Genomic DNA, 23,994 nt, shown 5'->3' on the forward strand with positions numbered 1-23,994 from the left:
ACATTCTATAATTCTATCACTCGTTACAATCACTATTAGATAATCCCTAATCATATTAATCCTTATATTACTTCCGTATTAGTGTCAATGTAAAATCCAAGAAGACACGAATCATTGGAATGTCCACGATCATCATGCGTTATGATACTCGATCACGTTGCATAAAAAAAGGTTACAAGGTATACCTAATTCGAAATAACATCAGTGAAGTACGTGATAATTAGAAAGAGTAAAGACTGACAATAGATACCACAAAACGGCTGATCGTCCGTTAACATTAGCGTTCATTCGATAAACCCACAAAGCTCCAACAACGTGACCTGTTTTCATTATTACCGAACGTTCGAATCGCTCATATTACCGACAAAATGTGCCAGCAGTATGCACGACCCTCATCATCCCTTATTTCCGTATGCTCGCGTATAACGTCACGGCGTCATGGCTCATAGACGTTATTTCGATTCTGTTCAACGAAAGTAAGCGAGTAAACAGATTTTGGTCGATTCGTTTATTATTTAACCTCTCCGCTCAATTTCTATACTCCTGCTCTTTTTCTCTTTTTTTTTGTTGTTTCACCTTTTTTGTTTCTCATACTCCACTCAATCCCTCTTAATTATACGTTTGATCTCCGAGCGTAACACCCCACCCTCCGTGCACGTAACCACGTTATCACACGTTATGGTTAACGAGAAGAGAGCAACGCGAGTTTGTCCTGGGAACCGGATGTAGATCAGGATTTTAATCGAATTAATCTTCATCGAATAATACCAGCGTTGGCTGTCAGTCACGAAATCGCGTTATGGCAAGTGCTCGTTCTACTAACCCTCCACTCGTACAGTCCGTCCACGTACAGCGTAACGACCTATTGCTTTGTTTATTATGTTTATTAATCCACGGATTCAAATTCACGTATACTGCTTTAATCCCAGTCCTTTGTCTTTATTTTCGCGGAATTCCAATTTTAGTATTACACGTTATTTTATGTATATTACATTTTGGATATTGGCAACGATTTATATACATTATGAATAAATACCTAGTTACGTCGAATGGAATCTTTTGCCGTTAGCCTCTTATCGTTTCTTATCACTGTTCCGAGGTTGGGTATCGCTTATTCGATTTTTATTTAATTTATTAGGCTTGGTGACACACGATGAATTTTCGTATTGACGCTTACAAATATTGTCAGCGGTACTTTTTGTATGAGGTTGGGATATGGATCCTGATGCATTGAAGAAGGGTCCAGGATATACGTGTTTGGGATCACCGCGGCATGCAGCTTTACAATCGTTTATCCAACATGGCGAATTTTCCATTGTTTGGTGAATTTCGTAATTTCGTTTTCTTTCTAGATTCATCTCTTGAGATAATCGCCCCAGGCTAGCTTGCTCTTCTCGTAGTGTTCTCTTCATGTCTTCGATCTTGCTCGCAGCATCCAATTGCTTATCCATTATCAGTCTTTGCAATGCTGAGATTCTCTTGTTTAAATTGTCACGCTCGTATTTTCGTGGATCTTCTTGTAAATTACGGGACGCGCGGGAGGTTTCGCAGGGTTTGCAAATTGTTTCGTCATCCTGATCGTCCATGAAGTCATCGGGATTTAAATCTTCCTCGACCATTGATGATGTCAGTCTGCATATCCTCTCGTGAAGATCAGCCAATTGCGTTAAAGTAAGCGACTGAAAAATTGATAATAAAGGGAGATTAGTTGATCTTTTTTTATAACTTGTTACCAATGTGAAGTTTACTAATTATTAAATTACCTTAAGCCAGGATTCCGCATCGAATATGTCCTTACCGTCCTCTTTAGTTTCCATCATCTCTGGATCGTCCAAACCGAATTCCTTTAAAAAAAATATTTTTCTCTTGACTGAATAATATTTTATTACATTACCATTAAAAGTAATAATGCATTATTATCAGACTGACAGCGAGTTGTTTTTCGAGATTCTCGATTTGCTTTTTCAGCTTCTCATTTTCGTCAAGTAAATTTCCAATTTCTTGAATTTCCATCTCCGCGTTTTGAATATTTTCAGCAAGTTTTTGCGACGCCATTAATATACCCTTGAGTCGAGCAATTTTTATTACATCGGCATTTGGTTTCGTGTCGTTGCCCAATTTTTGCACCATTATCGGTCGCATCGAAGTTTTTCCTTCAATAAAGCCAATATATTCGCGAATACGATTTATTCCTATTTAACAGAAATGTATATATATATATACACATTAAATAATATTTGTCTTAGTAAAGCATGAAATAGAAACTAATCATTATTCATGAATAATACCATCGTTTTGTTCATCTATATTTTGTGTAAGGATTTCATTGGCTCTTATATAATCTCCACAATCATCCGTAACTTCTGCTGATGAAACTTTACTATCGGCTACTATGGATATTGCGGATTTTGCTAGAAAATTTCAGTAAGCCAAGATATTAGTATTAATAGGTAACGATTAACAACCGAGGACGTCGCACTTGGAGCAACAGCTTCCATTATACCTGTCGATTTTTTCTCAGGTCTTTTTACATTTTGAATATCCGACATTGCTCCAGCACCTGATACTTTTCTTAACTTACCATTTTCTCGACGAGATTTTCCAAGGTCTTTTTTCATATTCTGCAACTCGGCTTTCAGTCTTTCATTTTCTTTACGCAATCTCTCAAAATCTTCCAATAATTTTGAATGCTCCTTCCTCAAAGCTTTGTCATCTTCGATCTTCTTTTCCGATGCCTTTGAGGGCCTCTTATCAAGTTCCTTATCGAGTCTTTTTTCAGACGCAGTTTTCAATCGAGCTTTTTCTTCATTTAACGCATCATTATCGGCTTGCAACTTATCATTCTTAGCTCTAAGGCGATCAAGTTCGGCCTTCAAGTTGGCGTACTCGTTTCGTACTTTATCCAGTTCCCCGTTGAGCTTGTCAAGCTGGCTCTTCAAAGCTTCTTTTTCCGCCCGCATCTTATCCAGGTCGCCCTTCCAATCCGCGGAACGTCTCTTCATCTCGTCCAACTCCTGCTGAAGCTTGTCCTTGTCAGCCTTGCACTTAGCTAAATCATCCCTTAAGCCAGCTAAAGTGTTCTTCAGGGCTTCAAGCTCTCGTAAAGCCGCATCTTTCGCGGCTCCCGCCGCAACTAAATCTTTTTCCAACTTTTCGATTTGACCCTTCGACAGCGAATTCTCCTTTTCCATTCTATTCTTTTCTCCCTCGAAAGACCCTAGCTGATTCTCCAGACTTTTCGCTCTTTCCTGCGCACTGGCTACGTCCTTTCTCAGATTATCATTCATATCCTTTAACTGCTTTATACCGTTCTCGTATTCTAATTTGGCCGCATTGAATTCACCTTTAACTTTGTCAAGGGCCTCTTTGAGGTGGCCGTTTTCAACCATGAGCGAGTCCAGTTCCGCTTTCATCTTATCATTCGCTTTCTTCAATCCTACGTTCTCCTCTTTGATCTTGTCCAGTTCACTTTTCAAATCTGACAGTTGCTTCCTGAGACCTTCCAACTCTTGCTTCAGTCTCGCCTCCTCTCCACGAGCCTTGCTTAGTTCTTCCCTGAGAGCAGCTACTTCGGATTTCAGAGTTGCGTTCTCCTTCAGCGCTTCGTCCTTGCCAAGTTTGGTACTCGACAATTCTTTAGCTAACTTATCATTTTCTAACCTGACGCCATTTAATTCACCAATAAGCTTTTCTTTTTCAGTTTCCAGCGCACCGACCTGTTCTTGAAGCTTCTTCGTTCTGTCCTCGGCACTCGACAGACTCTTCTTAAGGTCCTCGAGTTCGGCCTTCGATTTCTTCGTTTCCTCATTGAGCTTGTTCAATTCCCCATTCAATCTATTAATTTCAGCCTTAAGTTTGTCGATCTCAGATTTGCATTCAGCCAAATCGGCCTTGAACTTTTCAGAGTCATTTTTAGCTGCAGTTAATGCGGCTGCAAGCTTCTCATTTTCAGCTTTCAGGGCATCGAGGTCACGCTTTAGTCGATTATTGTCAGAAGTTAGTTTATCGATTTCTCCTTTAAGATTTATACCTTCGCCCTTCGAACTTTCAGCTTCAGCCTTAACCTTGTTAAGTTCTTTCTGTAACCCATCGACTTCGGCCTTTTTCTTATCAAATTCGCCTTTCAAGCGATCATTTTCCGTTCTAAGAACAGAGGCTTCTTTACGGAGCTTTTCTAATTCGTCTTTAAGCGCTGCTATTTGATTCTCCCGATCACTAATCTCGCTTTTCAATTTGTTGTTCTCACCTCTTACCTTTGTTAATTCTGCCTTCAAAGCCTCCAGCTCTTCTTTGCAACCAACTGCTGCTTTGGAAGCTTCGTCCTTTGTACCTTGAAGGGCCGCTTTTTCAGACTCTAAATCTTTCTTGAGTTTATCAATATCCTGCATAAGCTTCGATTTTAGACCATCGTGGGCAACAAGCTGATCCTCAAGATCCTTCACTTTAGCACGGCAGTCAGACAACTCCTTTTTCAGCTTTTCGATATCTCCATTCAATTTATCGATTTCAGCCTTATGCTTGCAACCCTCGATTTTCCAGTATTCGATGTCAGCTTTCAATTTAGCTATCTCTTCAAGAAATTGTTCGTTTTCGTCTTTAAGAGCACGAAGCTCTTTCGATAGCTTATCAATTTCATTATGTAACCTATTATTCTCATTTTGACAATTCGTTAAAGATCCCCTGACGGCAGCCAATTCATTCTCCAGATTGTTTTTCTCCGACTGTAACTTATCAATCTCTTCTTTCAGCTTTATTATTTCGTTAAGAAGATCGTTCAGACTACCCTTCAAAGCCTCCAGTTCCCTATCAGCATCTTCCTTGGCACTCTTCACTCTGTCCAGCTCATTTCTTAAATCATTAACGTCTTTGGCTAACTGACTCTTGTCGTTGCGCAAATCAGCAGCCTCAGCTTCAAGAGACTTGATTGTATTTCTATAATCGTCCAGTTCCTTTCTCAATTTCTCAATCTCCGACATCATTGCCTGCTTCTGATTCTGCAACTCATCTACTACACCCTTGAGACTATCGAGATCCGACCGTAATTTATCCCTTTCCATGATACACGCACCCAATTCTCCTTTCAGAGCGTCGTTGCGACTCTTCATATGATCAAAATCGCTCTTCAGCTTGTCCCTTTCAGCTGCAAGACCGTCGAGCTGCCCGTTCAGTTTACTTAATTCTTCCTTAAGAGCATTTCTCTGAACCTCCATTTGATCCCGTTCACCTTTTAGTTTATCCTTATCCTGTTTGAGCGTCTCACAATCTGATTTTAAGTTGTTGTATCCATCGCTGGATGCTTTAAGTCTCTCGCACTCAGCCTTGCGATTCTCGTCCGAGACCTCCAGAGCTTCTGCTTTCTCTTTCCACTTTTCACTTTCTTCCTTTACTTTCGCCAGCTCTTCTTTCAGAGAATCCTTTTCCGCCTTCATGTCGCCCACTTCCCTCTTGAGAGTACTGTTCTCTCCTTTGAGCTTGTCCAGCTCACTTTCCGTATCGTCCAACTTCCCTTTGAGCTCCATCAACTTATCCTTGAGATTCCCATTCTCGGTTTTTAACGTCTCTACCTCGCCCTTCAAATTCTTATTTTCGTTTCTGATATTTTCCAGCTCGTCCTTTGCCTTGCTTAAGTCGGACTTCAGACTCTCATTAGCTTCCCTAAGAGCATTTCTTTCAGACTCCATACGTCCCAATTGGATCTTCATATTTTCTAGGTCGGCTTTGAGTTGCTCGGTTTCAGCTTGTAATTCCTTGAGCTCATTTATTAAGGACATATTTTCATTTCTTATATCATTCATATCGGTTTTCAAAGAACCATTTTCCGTTTTCAATTGATCCAGTTCCAGTTGACAAGCTTCGCATTGAGATTTTAGTTTATTAAGTTCTCCTAAGAGCGCAGCATTCTCTGATCTCAATTTATCTATTTCAGCCCTCGAATTATTTAGATCGCCTTGAGCTTTTTCCAAATTTGTCTTCAGCTCATCGTTCTCATTTTTGCAACCATCCACTTGCGCTTGCAGATTGTCACCGCCAGCTTTAGCCAGATTTAACTGATTTTTAGTATCATCTAAGTCGGATTGAAGCTTCTCGTTCTGAACCTTAAATGCATCGACCTGACCATTGAGGTTGGCATTTTCCATTTGAAGTTTTCGTATTTCATCATTTAGTCCATCATTATTCGCCGCCAATTTTTTTAGCGAGTCCTTAATGTCGGTCAGCTCTTCGGTCAGTTTATCATTCTCACCTTTGAGGGACCTTACTTGCGAGTGGAGACCGTCATTTTCCACCCTTAATTTATCCAACTCATCCCCGAACTGCCCGATTTCGGACTTGAGTTTATCATTCTCTCCTTTCAACTTATCAAGCTCTGACCTGAGTGCTTCCTCATGCTCTTTACCCTTCTCCACCTCCACCTTTAGTTTATCCCTTTCGTCCTTAAGCTTAGCCAGTTCCGCCAAAAGCTCATCAACCTGAGACACCAGTCTATCGTTATCATCCTTCAGGGCAACTACTTCTTCTCGTAACTTTAAAAGATCATTTTCCAATCTATCCTTCTCGACCTCATACTTTTTAATATCGTCATTGAGCTTTTCATTGTTCTGACGAAGCATCTCGCAGTCGGTGGTCACTTTATCGATATCAGCTTTAAGCTTGTCGATTTGAGCTTTCAGCTCATCAACGAGCTTCTTCAGTCTGTCATTTTCTGCTTTTAAATTAATATTCTCTGCCATCAGGACCTCATTCTCCTCTCTGATTCCATTCATATCCAGCAGAGAGCTTTTACTTTTGTCTCTGAGCTCATCATTATTCTTTCTCATGGAATCCGCCAGATTAACCAAGCGAGAATTTTCATCTCTTAACACATCAAGTCGAGTCTTCGAGTCACCCAGGACTTTAAGGGCATCGTCCTTTGCACTTACAGCCATTTCCAAATCCTTCTTACATCTATTTAGATTCTCTACAGCTTGAAGCAATTCATTAGCCAAGTTATCCTTCGCAGCTTTCATTGATTCTATCAAATCTTCCAAGCCCTTTGTAGTATCCTTGCTACTTGCAAGCTCCTTACTAACTTTCCCAAGCTCATCCTCGAGTTCACGTATTCTAGCCAACATTCTATCCGCGTCGTCCCTAGTATCCGGCACGTGACTTATAACAGCTTTAAGCTCACCGATCTCATCCTCCAAATCTGCGACTTGCTTTTTCAGGGCTTCATTTTCCTTCTTTAACAAAGCTTCCTGCGCTAGCAAACCATCAATTCTCGTTTGCATAGCGGCCAGTTTCGACTCGCAATCATTCGTAACTCTATCTCTTTTTTCCAGGATCTTGATGATCTGATCATTCCTCTCGGACACAACACCCCGAACTTTACCAAGCTCGTCGAGCAGTTGATCACGCTCAATCTGAAGATCATACAACTGCGGCTTCATCCCCATTATCTCGCTCTGCAAGTTGTTCATCCCAAGAAGATCAGCCGTGGACTTTCTCAACTCTCCGAGAAGCTCAGTAACCTGGGAAGAAATGGAATAACGTCAGCGCCAGCGCCAGTGCGCCGTAAGGATCTTCCAATGTAATAAATAAAACCTTTTCATCCCTCTTCTTAAGCTCATCCTTCATAGCAGCTACTTGAGCCGTCAGAGCTTTCGTACTGACAGTCATCTTATCCAGATCGACAGCCAAATCAGCAGATCGGGCTCGATTCTCTAGTAATTCTCTTTGCAAATCATTTATCAAGGCATCCTTATCCTCCTCTGGAAGACGTTTCTGAAGCTCCTGGGATACTGGGCCTCCTGACATCCCCCTCAGAGTCTCGACTTCCCGTAGGAGACGTTCGTTTTCGGCTTTCAGGTCATCGCAACTCGTCGACAATTGAACCAGTGTCTCTATGGAGCGTTCGACTACCTTAGAAACTTGCTGGTCAGCTCTTTGACCTCCTTTCATCAGTTCTCTTAATTTCGCTCTAAGACGATTTAGCGCGGAACAGGAACTGTCATCGTCCGTCTCCGCCAGTTTGATTTTCAATTCCGAAATCATCTCTCTGAGTCTAAGATGAAAATAGTATTATAAAAATGACCACAGCTTACACGACCAAATAGCGACTAATGAAAAAAATCATTGGCTTAAGTCAAATACTGATTCTTTTCTTCAGCGTGTTGTACTCTCAGGATCCCAATCTTCTCTCTATAATAATGCACAGCCTCGCACGAATCTCCAAAGGAATCTCTCTCTACGAGTGTCTCTTCAAGATCTTTGATCTTATCCTCGAGCAGATTCCTGGCATTCTCCAATCTCTCATTTTCCTCCCGATAATGCAGAACCAGTGGGTCAGGCTTAAGAGGCTCGTCGATATTTACACCTTGAAAAAAATATTTATAGTTGAATAAAAATTGACTAAGAAATTATTTAATCGAGAATTAATAAAAGCGTTATAAGAAGTGTCCTTTGACCTCGGGATCGAAGAGCTTCCTTTAGCAATCTTGCCTCGCTCTCAAGCTGAAGACGTTCCATGCGCCATTTCTTCATCTGACACTTCATGACCGTGAGCTTTCTCAAGGCAAAATTCAGGTCGTATATCTCGGACTCTTTTGAATTGTCACTGAACGGATTGTAGTCACAGCAACAACATGGCTCGTGCGGTGGGTCTGGCGATTTGGCGCATGGTGGAACAAAGCATCCGCATAAACAGGAACTCTCCTGGGTCATCGTCTTCGGCACGTGTAATACAAACCGAAAAGCTTATTTAACTTGCCATGGAATCGTTTACGAGCAAGTGACAGTAGCACGTGGAATCCGTAGGTTAAGGATCCTGAGAGTGAATCGTATTTTCTCGAAAAGTAGGGTTATCAGCAATGCAGGTCTCCGAAAGGTTCGATCGTAGATTTACGAGTGGCGTGAGCGGCATATGTGAACCGGGGAAAATGTTCCAGGTCAAATTTAGTGGATCGTTCCTTGGGACGTGGCCCAGAGGTTAAAGGTGACTTCAATTGTTCGGTTGCAGCGAAATTGTTTGCAGATGAAAGGACGGAACGATAGATCGATAAAATCTCACAAGAATGAAAGGTCGCCGTATGCTTCCGAAGGTTGACCCGAAAGTGCAACCGTGTATTCACTTGCCAGCGTAAGACTATTGGCAGAGGAGCATATTTCGTTGGGAAACTTTTAATTAAACTAATCCTTAATAACGAAAGCCCTGCTAGTCTAACGGCAGACTTCATACGGAATTTAATCTCGTCTCGCGAACAACCTTCAGAATGGTTAAAGTCCTTGTCTAAATTTACCGAACTTCCGCAGACAAGTTCCTTCCACGGTGTGTTCGTTGAGGTTGCATCTCCTCTTGCCTCCTTCTGTGAAGCTTCCACATCAGCCGCTACTTCTTTGTTCCGCCTATACTTATGAGTATGACTATGTTTCAACAACCCCTTGTACCATCTTTGGCAAACCAACATTTTAGCTTTTGACTTAGAAACTTCCTATCTTTACTTTCTCCCTTACGTGGATCTACTTTGTTTGCCGTAAACGGCTCTTTCGGTTTTGGTAATAAAACAAGAATCTAAGTTTTCTGAGGAAATCTGGAAAACGGCGAAGCCGCCATGCAATTTTATTATATAATTGGAAGCTGTTCAGTCACGTTGTAATCCTCGTGAGTCACCATATTCCAGGCTCATTAGGCGACGCCTTGGAAGCAGAAACTTTCTGGGCAACTACCACTTCAAACGCATTGCCAACTCACTAACCATTCGAGCTACAACTTTCTGCGAATGAGGATGCTTGTAGCAGAGCGGGAGAGAGATCTTTGAAAAATACTTTATAAATACATAAGAAACCTTTTGATAAAGGTTTCATTAAATGAAAAGACATCCGAGTAATTAATGAAGCTTCTGGTATACTTATATTTATGTGAACCTTATTTTGAAAGTAATTACCAAACTCTTAACTACGGTCGTCTTTACGCAGACGAACCTTACGGAGAGACTTCATTTTTAAATAAGTTTTGTTATTTATATTTAAGGAAATTCATATCTTTATTTGAAAAGCAATTGAATTTTAGGTATCCTGATAAACCAGGTGTCAACTGGAGCTTTATGAAAATACGTTATTGGTATGTATGTAGGCTCTTGTGTACATTGTGTATGTAGATACATATGTGTAAAGTAGAAGACGATAACGAGGCTACCCTCGTGATATTCGTCTTTCCCACGATTCTCATATATTTTGTATTTCTCATATTTCCCGAGTGTCGAGTGAGAAGCGCCACGTCAAACAGTCGCCCTCGCGCCTTGACGTGTAACCGCAATTCCCCACGAAATTATATTTTGCGCCTCAAAGTTTCATAAACGCGGACAACGCGAGCTGGATGAAATTTTAGGTATCATAAACAAGAAGTTACGATATCATGTTTACGTCAAAGTGAAGATATTATTGTGACTTTTATAATGACTCGAGCTAGTGACGAACTTATATATTTTTCAAATCAGTCAAGAGATTTTAATGCACAATTTTTTAAATTTCAAAAAATCATCCTGCAGACGAATGTCATGAGAAGTTCGGATGTTGATATGAGGAAAAACGAAAATTATTTTGAAAAATATGATGATCGATTTGGACACATTGAATTAAAGTATTGCATATATGTCAGGTGTCATGAAATTTATTTGTTACGTAAAATTTTCAAACTCAGTGACATTTGGAAATTTTGACAAGGACTCTCAAGAGGTTCTGCGAAGGGATCCTTTTGAGGGCACATGAAAAGGAAAAAATTATTCGATTATAAAAGAACGTGGAAAGTGGCCTAATGGAAGCCTAACAATCTATAACCTGTGGAACAGCTCTTAAACTGAAGAAGGAGTTGAGGAAAGCTGGAGAAGAGCTTGCCGAGGAAAAAAAGCGATTCAAGGAGGAGCTTTCGTCTCTCCAGAGAAAAAGTCAAACAAGCTCAAGAAGAATGTAGGTGATCTGCTTCGCTTCGTGTCAAAGGAAGATTGCAAGAATATATTGATAGTGAGAAAAAAGATTGATAAAGTTTCTGAGGACTCTGGTTACGCTTTATAATGAACTTATTAGTCTATACGTTATTATCGATCGTTTCAGAAGGCAAAACGACTACCTCCACTTTGAGATCGATAGGTTAAAAGCTATGCTATTAGCAGCAAGAGGAAGTGCAGCGGAATATCGAAAGTGTAATTTCTGACCTGGAAATTTGAATCAGTCAAGTTCACAGGGAAACGAGAAAAATGAATCTTTCGTCTGAACTGTAAATAATTATTATGATACAAATTTTTTTAAATATTTAAGCAGTATTGAAAGCGTAGAAAAATTTATATAACATTTAGAAAGAAAAATGTTTTTAAGGAGAACAAACACCGCTCGTTGGTCCGAAATGCTGGAGTATTTATAGAAGATTGAAAATTTAGAAAAGATGGTGAATTTATTACATAATCGACTGGATGAGGTTAACATTGAAATTCCCGCTACTTTCGAGTACAAATTAGAAGATTGTACGAAAATCTACAAATTGCAAAGCTTAATTGGAGCATCTAGGACAGGAGCTGCTAGAGGGAAAAACCATATAATCTTGGAACTCGATACTAATCCGAAAAAAAATTCACGAACTTGTTATAAATTACGCAAATTACCCAAGACTCAATTCCATGAGGGATCGCTCAAATTCCCTAAGATAAGAAATGGCCAATGTTAAAAACTTCTCTACAGAAAGATCCTGTCAATTACAGGAATCCCACAAGAACTCGAAGGATTTTACACGCAGACTAAACGTCCTTCAAGATAACATCAAGGATAACGATGAACGAATGGCTAAGCTCCGTGAACAAGTTCACGATGCGAAATCTCTGCTTTCGGAGTTTTGTGAAAATAAAGGTTGAACTCAAGATGGCAGAACGCAATTACCAAATGGTGGGTGAGGAGAGAATTGATCTACTAGCAAGAGTTAAAAAGTTTCGAGAAGTTATCACCGGTAGGGACAATCAGATTATGAAACTGATAACCGATAAAGAAAATCGCGAAAAGTGCACTTTCCGAGAAGTCAAGGAACTCGATAGTAAATTTGCCGTAATTCTGATGGAAAAAGAAAAAAAAAATAGTTCCAAAGGAGAAATTCGAGAATGGCGAAGACGCTGTAAATAATACAAGATACGTAAGAATGAGGAAGATAGACAAGGAAGAAGGGTAAGAAGCAATGGAAATAATGGAAGTCAAGAGAGTCCTGTGTCATCATCAGTTGAAAAAATTAGAAGAACAAGAAGAAAAAAATTGAGATGAAGAATGCAAATGATGAGATCGAAAATGACAGGAGTTTGGTAAATGCGATAAAGGAAGAGACAATGACCTTAGACGAAGAGCTTATCAAGTAAAAGCTCTTAATGACAATTCAAAGGTTGAGCTTATCATGGAAAAAAGTTTGAAATCTAATAGGATAAAGGACATTATGCCATTAGTGACGTCACTTGTTACGAGGTTGAAAAACGTCAAATCGAGGAGAAAACACGAAGTCGTAACGAACAGGAGGATTTTGTGTTACGACGAACTGAATATCCTTAGACAATAAAGAATTCAAGAGAGACGACAAATCAATTCAATAGGGTCGACAAACCCTATTCGTATTGAAACGTGAAAACTAACGAGGGAAATCATTTATTCTTACAGAATTTTCAACTATGTGGAAAAAAATCCACGGAGGCATTTTTCAACTGAAATTTGCTTTTCCACGGAGGCATTTTTCAACTGAAATTTGCCTCCGTGAAAAAACAGCATTATGAGAGAGTCCACAGTTGTGTATTAATAAAAGATAATTTTATATCGTGAATTGATAACTAGACGTACTGCAGGAGATTAGTGAATTTGGGTAAAACCTTGATTACATTTTCTATAGAAAATCGGAAATTGCTTCAACAGAGTGACGACTAATGCTGTGATAAGTGAAATTTTCAAATTGAAATACAGGAATCACGTTTTCGCGAACGACGTGAAATTTGAATATTTAGCACTGTGATAACCGAACAGGAAAAAAAATCGAAATACGAATTTAATTTTCAGATGGAAAATAGATGAATCAATAATTCAATATGAGTTGTTGAAAGCGAAGAAACCAATAACGATGTAATTTCTTGAATTTAAAACAAAGAGAAAAACTCTCAAAGACGAATTGTTGACTTTAAGATCAGAATATGACGTGTACAGAAAAGGTCCGTGCTGGAGAAAAAGCGGGTTAAGTAATGTAATGGCAAAATTGAAAAGCTTCGGCTGGATAGACTTTCAATCTAATTTAAAACCTGAAGGTATTCCAAATGAATGATTTAACCCATAGGAAGGAGATCGAACAAGCTGAGGTCAAATTTAACAAGGTCAGGGAAGAGCGCGGTGAAGACTGAAGAGGGATCTCCAGGAGTTTACGCACAAAATGGATTCCACTAATGACGTCGTAAAAAAGTTAAAATCGGAAAAATTCATTTTCAAAGTCGAAGCGAATAAATGTGAGGGAAGGATTTAACGGTTTACGCAATGATATTAAAACGAAACTGAAGATGAGGAACGACGTACTGAAAAAGGAATGTAACGTAGTGAGAAAGTAGGTCGAGAAAACAACAGATAAAAACGAAGCACTACAGTATGAATTTATCGAATTGAAAACAGAAAGCAATGCTGTTCTTGTGAATAAGCAAATAATATATTCACTTCTTGAGAATTCTATTGAGAAATCGAAAGTTTTAAAGAACAAGTTGCTACGATTGAGATGCGAAAAATAGAAATATGAGTGAATGAGTGAAAAAAAAATTGAAAAAAAACCGGAACCAAGAAATATTAGCACCAAAGGAGGTTCTCGAAAAATTTGCGACAGGAATTGACAAAGCGCGTACGAAGTCGCAAATTTCCGAATCGACTGTGTAAGATACGGTACATCGAAAGCCATCTCAAAAAAGAAATGGACCGAGGTCCTGGACGACTTTGACAATTACAGAATAAAAGCAGTGGCTCCAGTCGTCGATCCTGGACCAGGTGCAGAGACTCCATAAGAAATCGTACACCCACGTAATGATATACCCCTTACAGCATAAAAACTCGGTAGACTTGAACATAAATTAAAAAGGACTTTAAAAGAATATTCGAGCGTATAATAAATACGTGTACTACTACCAGCTGGAGAAATCAAAAATCTGGAACAAGCGACGAAGGAATGGGTCAGGATAAATATGGTTGCCTGTAAGAAGAGAAAGATAAAGAGAAAGATAAAATAGGGAAGGAAACTCGCGAAGAGGACGAGGAAGACGTTAGGATGGGGAATCGTGAAGCTAATGGGGTCCTGCTGTAGGGATGATTTGCCGAGAGAAAAAAAAATCCCAGCGCAATCCGCAAGGTAGCAAAGGGGGTTGGTTAAATATTCAGAAAGCCTCGTGAAAAATCCAGGGGTAACCTGGAGTCCCGAGTTTGTCGGCAGGCAAGGAAAAATGTGGGGGTTCCTGGCGAAGGCTCGACGGCGGCTAACTAATAAAGATTCGCGAACGTTTGTCTTAGCCAAAAGTAAGACACGAGGGAGGGCCTGGTAAGGGGCTGCTTTTTCCTTCCTAAGCTCAGTCCCGTAACGAGCAATTAATTTCAACGATAAATAAGACTCGAACGAAAACCACGTTTGATTTTATAAATAGCACTCGTATTATAGAAAACTGCTTACTAACATACGTATACCCACAGTGACCTCAATTGACTGATCCCAGGAGATATCAGAAATCTGCGACCCTTTCGGAACGATGATCCAGACTTTTGCTCGTTAGCTCAGCGTTCGGTGTCTAGCGAGGAATATATATGTAGTCGAGTCAGGAAGCCGGAACGTGGAAAATGAAACTAGCTGTATGGGAAGAGGGAACGAGGAATGTGGAAGAGAGAGCGGAAAGGTCGACAGGGGTTTCCACGTGCTCCGTAATAATATATTAATCATGCGAGCCAGTGTCGGCCATTATCGCGTTTTAAGCGAAAACACAACCGCGAAAATTCTCGCGAGATTATTTCAGCAAAAAGCGCGAACGCTTTCCGCGCATAGTTTCGAGCTCATCTATCATCCCGAGTTGACTCTGCCTCCCTGCCGCGCTCTTCTAGTAACCTAAAAGGGTATCCACACGTATCCAGCGACAGGCTTAGGTGCCCATCCAGCAAACCTTCGAAACTTCCGAACCCTCGGAACCTATGGTTACCTTCGACCTTCACCCTTGGACCTTAGTTGCTCAACCACCATTTCAATTTAAATTTTAGTCAATGATGAAAACGATGGACGCAACTCATCACAATCGCAGGATGATAACCAAAATGATAACCGTGCACAAAGTCAACCTTCGTACGGTTATAACGAGATCCTGGTTCGCCTGCTACTCGGCAAACCCCTAAAGCTGTTACCGAAGCCACAGCCGCAGTCGTGGCTGAAAGAGAAACAGAAGAAGCGACTGCACCCTTCGGCTTAAATAAATACACTAGCTTAGAACCAGTTTCCAATGGTCTTTCGCTTGGAGCCTCAAGTTATTTCAAACGACCTTTGCGACTCCATTCGCCGTTATCATTGCCTCAGCTATCACCAAGAGAGACCAGGAATAACATCTTTTCTGAATTTTTTAAAATTCGTCAAAAGCCCCTTCCTGATTTTCATATCACTGTATATATGTATTGTATCCTTTCTATTCTCAAGATTAACATTCATTTGACTTTTTTTTTTTTTTTTTTTTTCAAACCAGAATAAGCACTCACTGAGCTACCCTTGCACGGAGATAAGGAAAAAGCTAGAAAAGGTTCAAGTATAGGTACACGCGTTTCAGGCATATTCGTGTTTACAGGATAGAGCAAGAAGTGAAGTTTCTCATGCGAGTCTTCATAGTACAGGATGTCTTCATACTCCTGGCAGTATAGATTTTTAATATCCAGTACCTTGTATCCTTTCGCCAAGGGTAGGAAATATTTAGTTACATTGCCCGAAACCCGAGGGTAACAAAAAGAAGAATGTTGAATCGTTCGATTCGCATGCAAGAATTTCATAAGCTACGTCATCTAGTGTCTCGCTCGCTATCACGTAGAGAGCCACGAGGAGGAATGGCTTCCAGTCTTCCAGAAGACTTCCGTCCCGTAGGAGTACCTATATTTCATGTCCGAGCTTAAAATATCATTGTGCAGGGTTACCATACGCTCCGACGTCACCGGATTTTTTTATATAATAATTTACTCTCTGGCTCAAGATCCATGCTCAAGTTTTTATGAACAAAAATATAAGAAATTCTAGTTCGCCAGGCTGGGTGTATATTGATAATGTACACGAGCAATTTTTCTTTGTTATCATTCATGCCATTTAAGGTACTCCGAGCGTAAGACGATAGTCTTAAGAAATTATTCATTTTTTGGCTATGTTACAATTTCATCAGGTAGCATCGTGTTAAGACGCGGTTAAGGACTTTTTAATGATTGTTACAAAAAAAAAAATATTTGTACAGAGATATTTGGAAAAAGCTCCCGTTTGCGTTGCAAATGCAGATTTTTCATATTAATCACTTTGCGATTTGAAATACGAAATATGCAATAGACTCAGTGAATTTCAGATATTAAGTATCGCGTAAAAAAGATCTAATCGAAGTTTTTCACACGAAAATATTATAGAAATGTAGGAGAATAAATTCGATCTCATATTATATTTATAGCGGTTTCCGCGGCAGGAATTCTGGCAACGTTGTACCTCGTTAACCGTTGTCAGCCTTGTCGGTGGTTTAGTTTTTGAAGAAAAAAAATCGAAACTTGTAAAGTTATATATAAATTCAAAATTCCGCATATTTCGCGTCACAGAATTTAATAAAAAAAACTAATATATAATGTAATAAATAATCTATGCGCTGAAGAATATAAGGGACCCTCTTAGGCATCCACAAAAAATGTACCTTCGCGCTCTGAATACCTTGATCCTCCAATCTCTCTGTTACATAACAATATAAATGTATAAAAACAAAGAAACCGCCGCTGCAATTTTGCCGAACAAATACCGAGAAGAATATGCTGCGCTCCATTTTTATTAAATATTTCATTAGATGAACATTCCTAACTTTAAAATCACCTAATGAAAATGCCCTTGCATACTTTTCCCTAACAAAACCCAAGATAACATATATCACATATTTTTATTCCACTTTAAATTCCTGAAAATTTACTATTTCGATTGAAGACGATCGTGTTTGACGATTTTGTTGAAACTATAAATTATGTAGAAATAAAAATACAGTTCCTCAATCTTTTGTCAAAAAAGTTATTTTCGAAATTATCAAAAACTCACAATTGAGTGCTGTCACTTTTATGCAATATCCATTGGCTTCCGTCCCAACTTCATAATTGTGAATAATGACAGACTGCCATTGACAGAGTTTGATCTTAATTTTAAAAACCAATCACATTGACTTAACGTAGATTCTACTTTGAATCAACATTTATGAGAAAGTACGGTATGTCAACAACTTATAAAAACAAAGCACTAAAGTGCACGCAATTTACTGAAGATGTCGTCGTAGTTGACAAATTTCTCGCGAGAGGGCAGCACTAGCCGACGTAATCAGTCGTGTACTTTCTTGTTCCCGCCATAAAATCACAACACTCGCGAAACGCGAACAAAACTAACAGCTGAGTTTTCAATCGGATATCAGTTTAACCCGAGTGGCTGTAAAATGTAAGAATGGATTTACTATTTGACTTCGTGTCAAGTGAAAATTTTACATCAGAAGTAGACGCTCATCGACTAGTGAAATGACAGGACAGTGGATATATTCAAGGAGTGCTTTCCTGGATAGAGACTGCGGCCAGGAGTAATTGGGGAGGTTAGAAATTTGCAAGGGTGCTAATCCTCCTCGGTTTCTACAGCTCTCTAGCTAATGATCGCACCCAGTGACCATCTCTGTCTATCGCACCAGCAGGAATCCGTATCTCCAGCAACGAGTTAGTGCCAACACTTCGGCCACCTAGAGAGCCAAACAGACCACTAATTAGCAAAGGCCGAGATACCATGATGTTCATTGCGTCGTGACGTCATCCTGTCAAGCTAATACGAAGGTGAACAAACGTTCGGCTCCCTTGGTACGCGAACACACTGCCAAGTAACCGAACTTCCTACTTCGAAATCACATCAGAGATACTCCATAGGCCTTGTTGTACAACATGTTGGTAGACGAGCTTGTGTCTATGAAATCACAGAATTGAATAGAATATATATGTTTATTATTTTGTTCTTATTTATAATATTCGATTATCACGATATTTTCTTTGATTAATTGTGTATATATATATATATGACGTTACGTATAAATGTATTTTAATAATGAAGAATTTTCATCGAATTTTCATAGGCGAATGACGTTGAAAGGGTTGAAGCCTTGCGTAAAAGCAAGGCAAAGGGGTTGACTGGCGCGCGTCACGTTCTGCTATAAAAAGTATCAAAGAGGGTGGCTGAACGCGACGAAACACAAAACGGCACGAGGAACCAGATATTTTGCCACACAGTCCACGTGCGCTCCCGACTAACCGGACTTTAATTGTTCTAAATCGTCGTAATTAGAGAATGCTAGTAGCAGCCCTTTTCAAGCGGCGTGCAGCCTTTCCGCAGAGTCCACGCAGCACGGTACTGAAAACAGTTCTTTTCCAGTCTCCATTTATCCTATTTTCTCTATTTCTCTTCTCTCCTTTCCTAGACACACATACATTTCCCAGGCCCTGCTGCAACTATTATTCGTACGTTGCTCTTTAAATTTCCTCTGGTTTCTACCTTCCCATTTTTCTCCAATTGGCAACAACTGAAATTTGATAGAAACAGCTATTACGGTAAAACCAAACATTTGCACCGATTGAAGAGTAACAACACTTTGAAGGGTTTGCAAATTCTCTGGTTTCAATGTAATTTAATTTTTTTTCTACAATTTACTATGTTTTGCTTGTAATCTCGTAAGGTCTCTCAACTCGTTTCTATGTATATACATACAGGTCGAGTTAAAGTAAAATTGTAACAAGGACTTACTATAACGTCTAATAGCCACATGCAATGGAATCCAGAAAATTTCGTATCAAATATATTTTAAAACGTCAAGCCGTCGCGTAGCGTCCCCGCTCGTGCCTGCGTGTAAGTGGTACTAATCTGTCAGCGAGACTCTCACTGTGCGCCAACATAAATTTAATTAAAACTTCATTCCTGACGGGAAAACGATAACTCGAACGTGAAACGAGCCAGTCATCATGTCCGTTTTTACTTCAAGTGTAAATTCCAGTTTCGTATCCTCTCTTAGTTTTAGTTTCACCTAGTACTTCATAAATATTTGTTACTCGGCTCAATGAAAGGATTATGATTAAACTATGTGGATAATATCGTCGTCCGAATATTATAGAAACTCTATATAAAAATAGAGATTGGTAAAAATGTATTGGTAAATAATATCTAAAACGACAGTTGCCCAGAGTTGGTCTAATAAAAAAGTCCATTTACAAAAAATGTGGTTAAGATAGTCTAGTCTGAAAAAATGTAAAAGCTATTGCAATTCATGAAAAAAAAATAAATAAAGACCCTAACACAACAACCAGTTTTACAAGCCTATAAGTCTCTTGCCAAAGATCGGGTAGACTAGAGGTAGTGTTAAACAACAAACTAAAAAGTTCTTGTAACACTAATTTTCAATACTATGCGTGTTAATAAAAATTACTATATCTTACGTGAAACTTGTTACATCAAACACGATACCTTTTAGCTGTCAGTCATAAATAATCCTGTACGAATAACTCCGATATTGTCTAGTGGTTAGGATACCTGGCTCTCACCCAGGAGGCTCGGGTTCGATTCCCGGTATCGGAAAAATGTTTACTTTTTTTTTATATTCAACATTTGATAAAGCATCGAATTCATTTATCGCGTTCAACAATGCACCAAGAACTTTACGCGATTTTTCTAAATGTTCCATGCATCGACGGCACTCTGGGCAAATTATTATAAGCACCCCAACACACGGCTGCCCTCGCTTCAAGCGATCCTCTTCAGCTACTCCATGTGGCCCGTACGCGTGGGTTCACTTGATCGAATCAAAGCCAACCTACCAACCTCTCTTTCGTTTTATCCTCCCACGTGGTAATCGTGACGCAAAACCTCCTCTGTAGCTCTTATATTAACATTTTAATACTCTTCTACATACTCGGATATCATGAACTATTATATTTAGCTCATCAATGACGCATGACATTTCCATTAGGTCAACCGATGCTATTTTCATTGATATATAGTATCAAAATTTATACGATGATTTTACTTTGCTTCATGTGGTGTATGTATGTACATGTATACCATGAACGATGCACGATTATGCAATAATAACGAATAATGACGAAAAAAGGTAAAATTCATTCCCTTGAAGCAAATCCACTATTATTTCATAACATTTTTCTCCATCAGTATTGAATTTCATCTTGAATCTCGAAAACTTTGTCAGTCAACTTGAAAGAAATTAATAATGAGATTTCACAAATGGCTAATTCTGAAAAAAGTTTCATAGTTATCATATACTTAAAGCTTAACGTACGATAAAAGTCGAGTATGTCCTTTATTGTCTTTTAGGTTTGAATAAGTATTATGAAACTAACTTTTATAACAAGTCTCATCACCAATTACAAATTAAGTCTTGTCTCAAATTTTAGATAACAATTATTCAAGGCTTACACATATTAGGAATGTGTAGAAAATTACCAACTTACAATTTAATTAAGAAACTCGTGGAAAATATATTAAATTAAATCAATAAGAGTGTCTTTTTCAACATAGTCTCAAATCTGTTTTCATGAAACTCAACATTACCGTTTTTATTTATGCTGTTTCTGATACTCCGTTCTTAAATAATTGTGCAGATTTTTCTATACATTTTTTTTTGCTAAAGTTTTTTATCGTAAAGCTAACAGATTACGGATGGAAATACAGAGAGAATAGATATCAGATATACATATGCTGCTTGCACAACTGTAAACGCGTTTAGTCCGTAACGTTCTCATGCTATAATTGTGAAATCCTGGATGATTAAATTATTCAATATCCGCATAACGAGACTTTGAATATACGATATTTATATCAATTACAATAAATTGTTTGAATGATGCGATTATCTCTACGAGTAGCAAACTTCGTTTTACTTGGATGCCAGAATGGATTATTGTGATGAGATATTTTAAACTGATATTTTAAATTCCTCAAAAATATAGGCAGTCATGGTGTTTCAGGGGAGAATTCTGAACGATGAATCGAAAAAAATTGGTGTTTTTAGGTAACGGTTGATAGTTGATCATCAGGCTACCCCTTTCCGGCATCAATCCTTAGACTTCGGCATAATCTAGGAATGAAAATGAGAAAAGTGTTATTTGGATTGTTTCTGAAATTTATTGATAAACTATTTCCTTGAAAAATGTAAATTGAAAATCGCGTTGAAACTTATAACGACAGAGGATATAGTATGTGAAGTTAATTTAATGCTGTCAGACTGTTTATTTTTGACGGGGTGAACTTATGCACAATGGAAAATTATTATCGATGCAGAGGGTTTGAAATGAACGGAACTAGATTCACGTTGATATCGATATTTTACGTAATTCCAATAATGCAGATACATTGCATTTTATGAGTACTGTTAAACCAATTGCGATGAAATGAAAAATCGATTATGAACTATTGTTAAAAGCTGATTGAAGTCCATTCTTATTTTGTAGTTCTTATACTGCCATCTATCCAATGAATATGCAGTTATCGTTTTCCACTGAAGATTATATAATTACCTTGTTACCGACAGTTGGTAAACAAGATAGGAAAAGCCTTTGTAACATTGATTTACTGTACCATCAGTCAATTAATAACACGTACTATATTGCCATAGATAATTCATAAAAGATGATGATAATAATATTTAAAAAAACGATATGCTTTTCGTATATCACATAATAAAGCACATATGATATTCTGTGCGAATTTGTTATAATATTTATATTAATTTGATAAATCTCTTATTAAAAAAAATTCGTAGATTACAGATATTAGAGTTCCTGAGGGTATTCACAGTAAATTTTAATGTATAAAGAATTATAAGTATCTACGTCCACTTCACAGGTTTAATGTACTGAAACTATTATCTTGATCTCCATATGAACGGGTCCTTCATTATAATTTCCCAAAAGGTCTTATGGCGCTTCTCTCGAAAATTTTAACTTATAAAAATGAAAACTCATAAAAGATTATAAGAGCATTACAGCAATGTACTGCGGTAATCTCATTCCTTTCATTTATTCATTTACACGTTCGTTGTGCGAAACAAAACAAATAAAAAGATTGTTAATACAATGAGAAAAAATGGTTAAAACTTCAGATTGATCCAATAAGCTGTTAGATTCAAATTACTTAAGGCAACTTTTTATTGTAGCTACAAGTACTTTCTTGATTTTTTCACGAGGGAGGTATATAAGTACCAGAAACAAATACTAGCCAGTACTAGTTTAAAGTTCAGTCTACTCTTGACTTCCTGCTTGAAGAGAGCTCAGAAAGTGATGAGATGATCCACGTGTTGCTTAAAAACGTAATGCATCTTGTAATTGTTTCACTTGTGTTAAGAGTAAGAACAATTAACTGCATGATATAGAAGAGCTTTATACACATGAGTGACATGAATGGAATTTCATACCTGGCGGGATTATCACTTTTATAGCTGGTCAAGTGCCATTTAATATGCTTATAGTCTGTGCTAGTACCACTTTATTGTGGATCCCTGGGAGAAACATGTAGGTTCCACTTTGCAATTAGTTTAATCCACACAACTTTTCTCCTTAAAATGTTTTAACAGCTTAACAGCAGATCTATTATTAAAATAACGAATTTTGTTTTGTCTTATGTTGATTATACAGAACCTAGCATTCTCATCCTGGATAAGTTTTCAGTAGCACTTCTTATGTAGACAGTTATCTGTTAAAAATCGTATTTTTTATGTATAGCCTTCTTTTTAATAAAATAATTAATAGTGCATAAATTTAAAGTGCAATTTTCAGAATGTCATTTAATAAAGATAAATTTTAAACAGGGTATAAAGAAGTAACCAAGAAGCAGAAGATATGTCAAGTGAAATATAGGAATATTTTGTAAGAAAACTTTTGATTTTCCTACACAATTTCCTTGTTGGGTTATGAATTTAGCATCTTTGCCTTATCAAAGAGCTATTCTAAACTATTTAACTGTATAATAATTAGCCAACATCTTCGACCTGCTTATAACGATACTTACTTTCCTCGGAGGAACCCTTTGAGGATTCTAGAAACACCTTACTAGGTCTGGAAAGGCCATTCAGTGAACAGAACACGAACGTCAATAGGGGACTGTTAATGTATGCATAAGTACACTGGCAAACACTCCAAATAAAGCATGAAGACCCTTAACTCCAACGGAGCATGCCTCGACAGCAGTCTAAGTGGTCACACAGAGTGCAAGATGCAAAGTTAAAGGAATGCTGGGGGTAAAAAGTGCATGGAAGGCTAGTTTCCAGTATCTGCATAAGTGATTGCATCAAAAGTTTCACGAACAAGGGGAGAAATGTCTCTTCTGAGAAAATTCAAATCCTTCTATAGCATACCCTTCTGGAACAATTAGCTGTAACCAGCATCTTCAACATACAAAAGAATGAGTAAGTACTGCATTATACTTTGGATTGAATCGCTGGCTCTCACAAACAAGCATTAATGGATTTTCAAAATTTTAAAAACCTAAGGAAAAAAATAAATTTACCTTATCCTGCCACATAAGCCAAAATTTAAGTATGTCCGGTCTACGCTTACATTCCATATAAAAGTCTTCAGTATTAAATTCTAATGAATAAAATTTATCTTTCTGAAAAAGATATGTCGCTTCCTTCGATTGAGCTTCAATCAAAATACTCCAAGGTTTTGCGAGAAAGAGAGAACACTGTTGTGGAACAGCTAGTAATTTAT

General features: G+C 38.3%; 2 protein-coding genes and 1 non-coding gene across 4 annotated transcripts in view; 1 reads left to right on the forward strand and 2 right to left on the reverse strand.

The window, feature by feature from the left end:
• Window positions 1–18: 18 nt before the first annotated feature.
• On the reverse strand, window positions 19–17,394 carry LOC107262776 (early endosome antigen 1). 2 transcript variants are annotated; one of them, XM_025080149.1, is made up of 9 exons: window positions 17,300–17,394; window positions 8,442–8,700; window positions 8,128–8,350; window positions 7,579–8,038; window positions 2,582–7,505; window positions 2,289–2,411; window positions 1,930–2,192; window positions 1,764–1,844; window positions 19–1,679 (listed from the first exon to the last, which is right to left on the reverse strand). In XM_025080149.1, the coding sequence occupies exons 2-9, from the start codon at window positions 8,695–8,697 to the stop codon at window positions 1,074–1,076; spliced, it is 6,936 nt and encodes a 2,311-aa protein (XP_024935917.1). In that variant the 5' UTR covers window positions 8,698–8,700; window positions 17,300–17,394; the 3' UTR covers window positions 19–1,073. The 2 variants fall into 2 exon arrangements, with proteins under 2 accessions (XP_024935917.1, XP_024935916.1); XM_025080148.1 differs by lacking the exon at window positions 17,300–17,394 and having other exon boundaries at window positions 8,442–8,984.
• A 2,383-nt stretch (window positions 17,395–19,777) lies between these two features.
• On the forward strand, window positions 19,778–19,849 carry Trnae-cuc. Its single transcript has one exon. It is a non-coding gene; the product is annotated as a tRNA-Glu (tRNA).
• A 717-nt stretch (window positions 19,850–20,566) lies between these two features.
• The window catches only part of LOC107262915 (protein doublesex), a 45,480-nt gene continuing 42,052 nt past the window's right edge, over window positions 20,567–23,994 (reverse strand). Inside the window, exon 6 of the mRNA XM_025080307.1 lies at window positions 20,567–21,365. The gene's annotated coding sequence lies outside the window, so the exon portion shown is untranslated. The remainder of the gene's footprint in view (window positions 21,366–23,994) is intronic.

This window comes from Cephus cinctus, unplaced genomic scaffold (assembly GCF_000341935.2).
Source record: "Cephus cinctus unplaced genomic scaffold, Ccin1 Ccin1_scaffold0129, whole genome shotgun sequence".
NCBI lineage: Eukaryota > Metazoa > Arthropoda > Insecta > Hymenoptera > Cephidae > Cephus > Cephus cinctus.

Excerpts from the sequence above, each read along its gene's own strand:
- LOC107262776 (XM_025080149.1), bottom strand. The coding sequence starts at position 8,697 with ATGACCCAGGAGAGTTCCTGTTTATGCGGATGCTTTGTTCCACCATGC. Across the intron at positions 2,193-2,288 it reads TATAGATGAACAAAACGATG|GAATAAATCGTATTCGCGAA; the intron begins GTATTATTCATG and ends TCTGTTAAATAG. Across the intron at positions 1,845-1,929 it reads ATCTCGAAAAACAACTCGCT|GAATTCGGTTTGGACGATCC; the intron begins GTCAGTCTGATA and ends TTTTTTTTAAAG.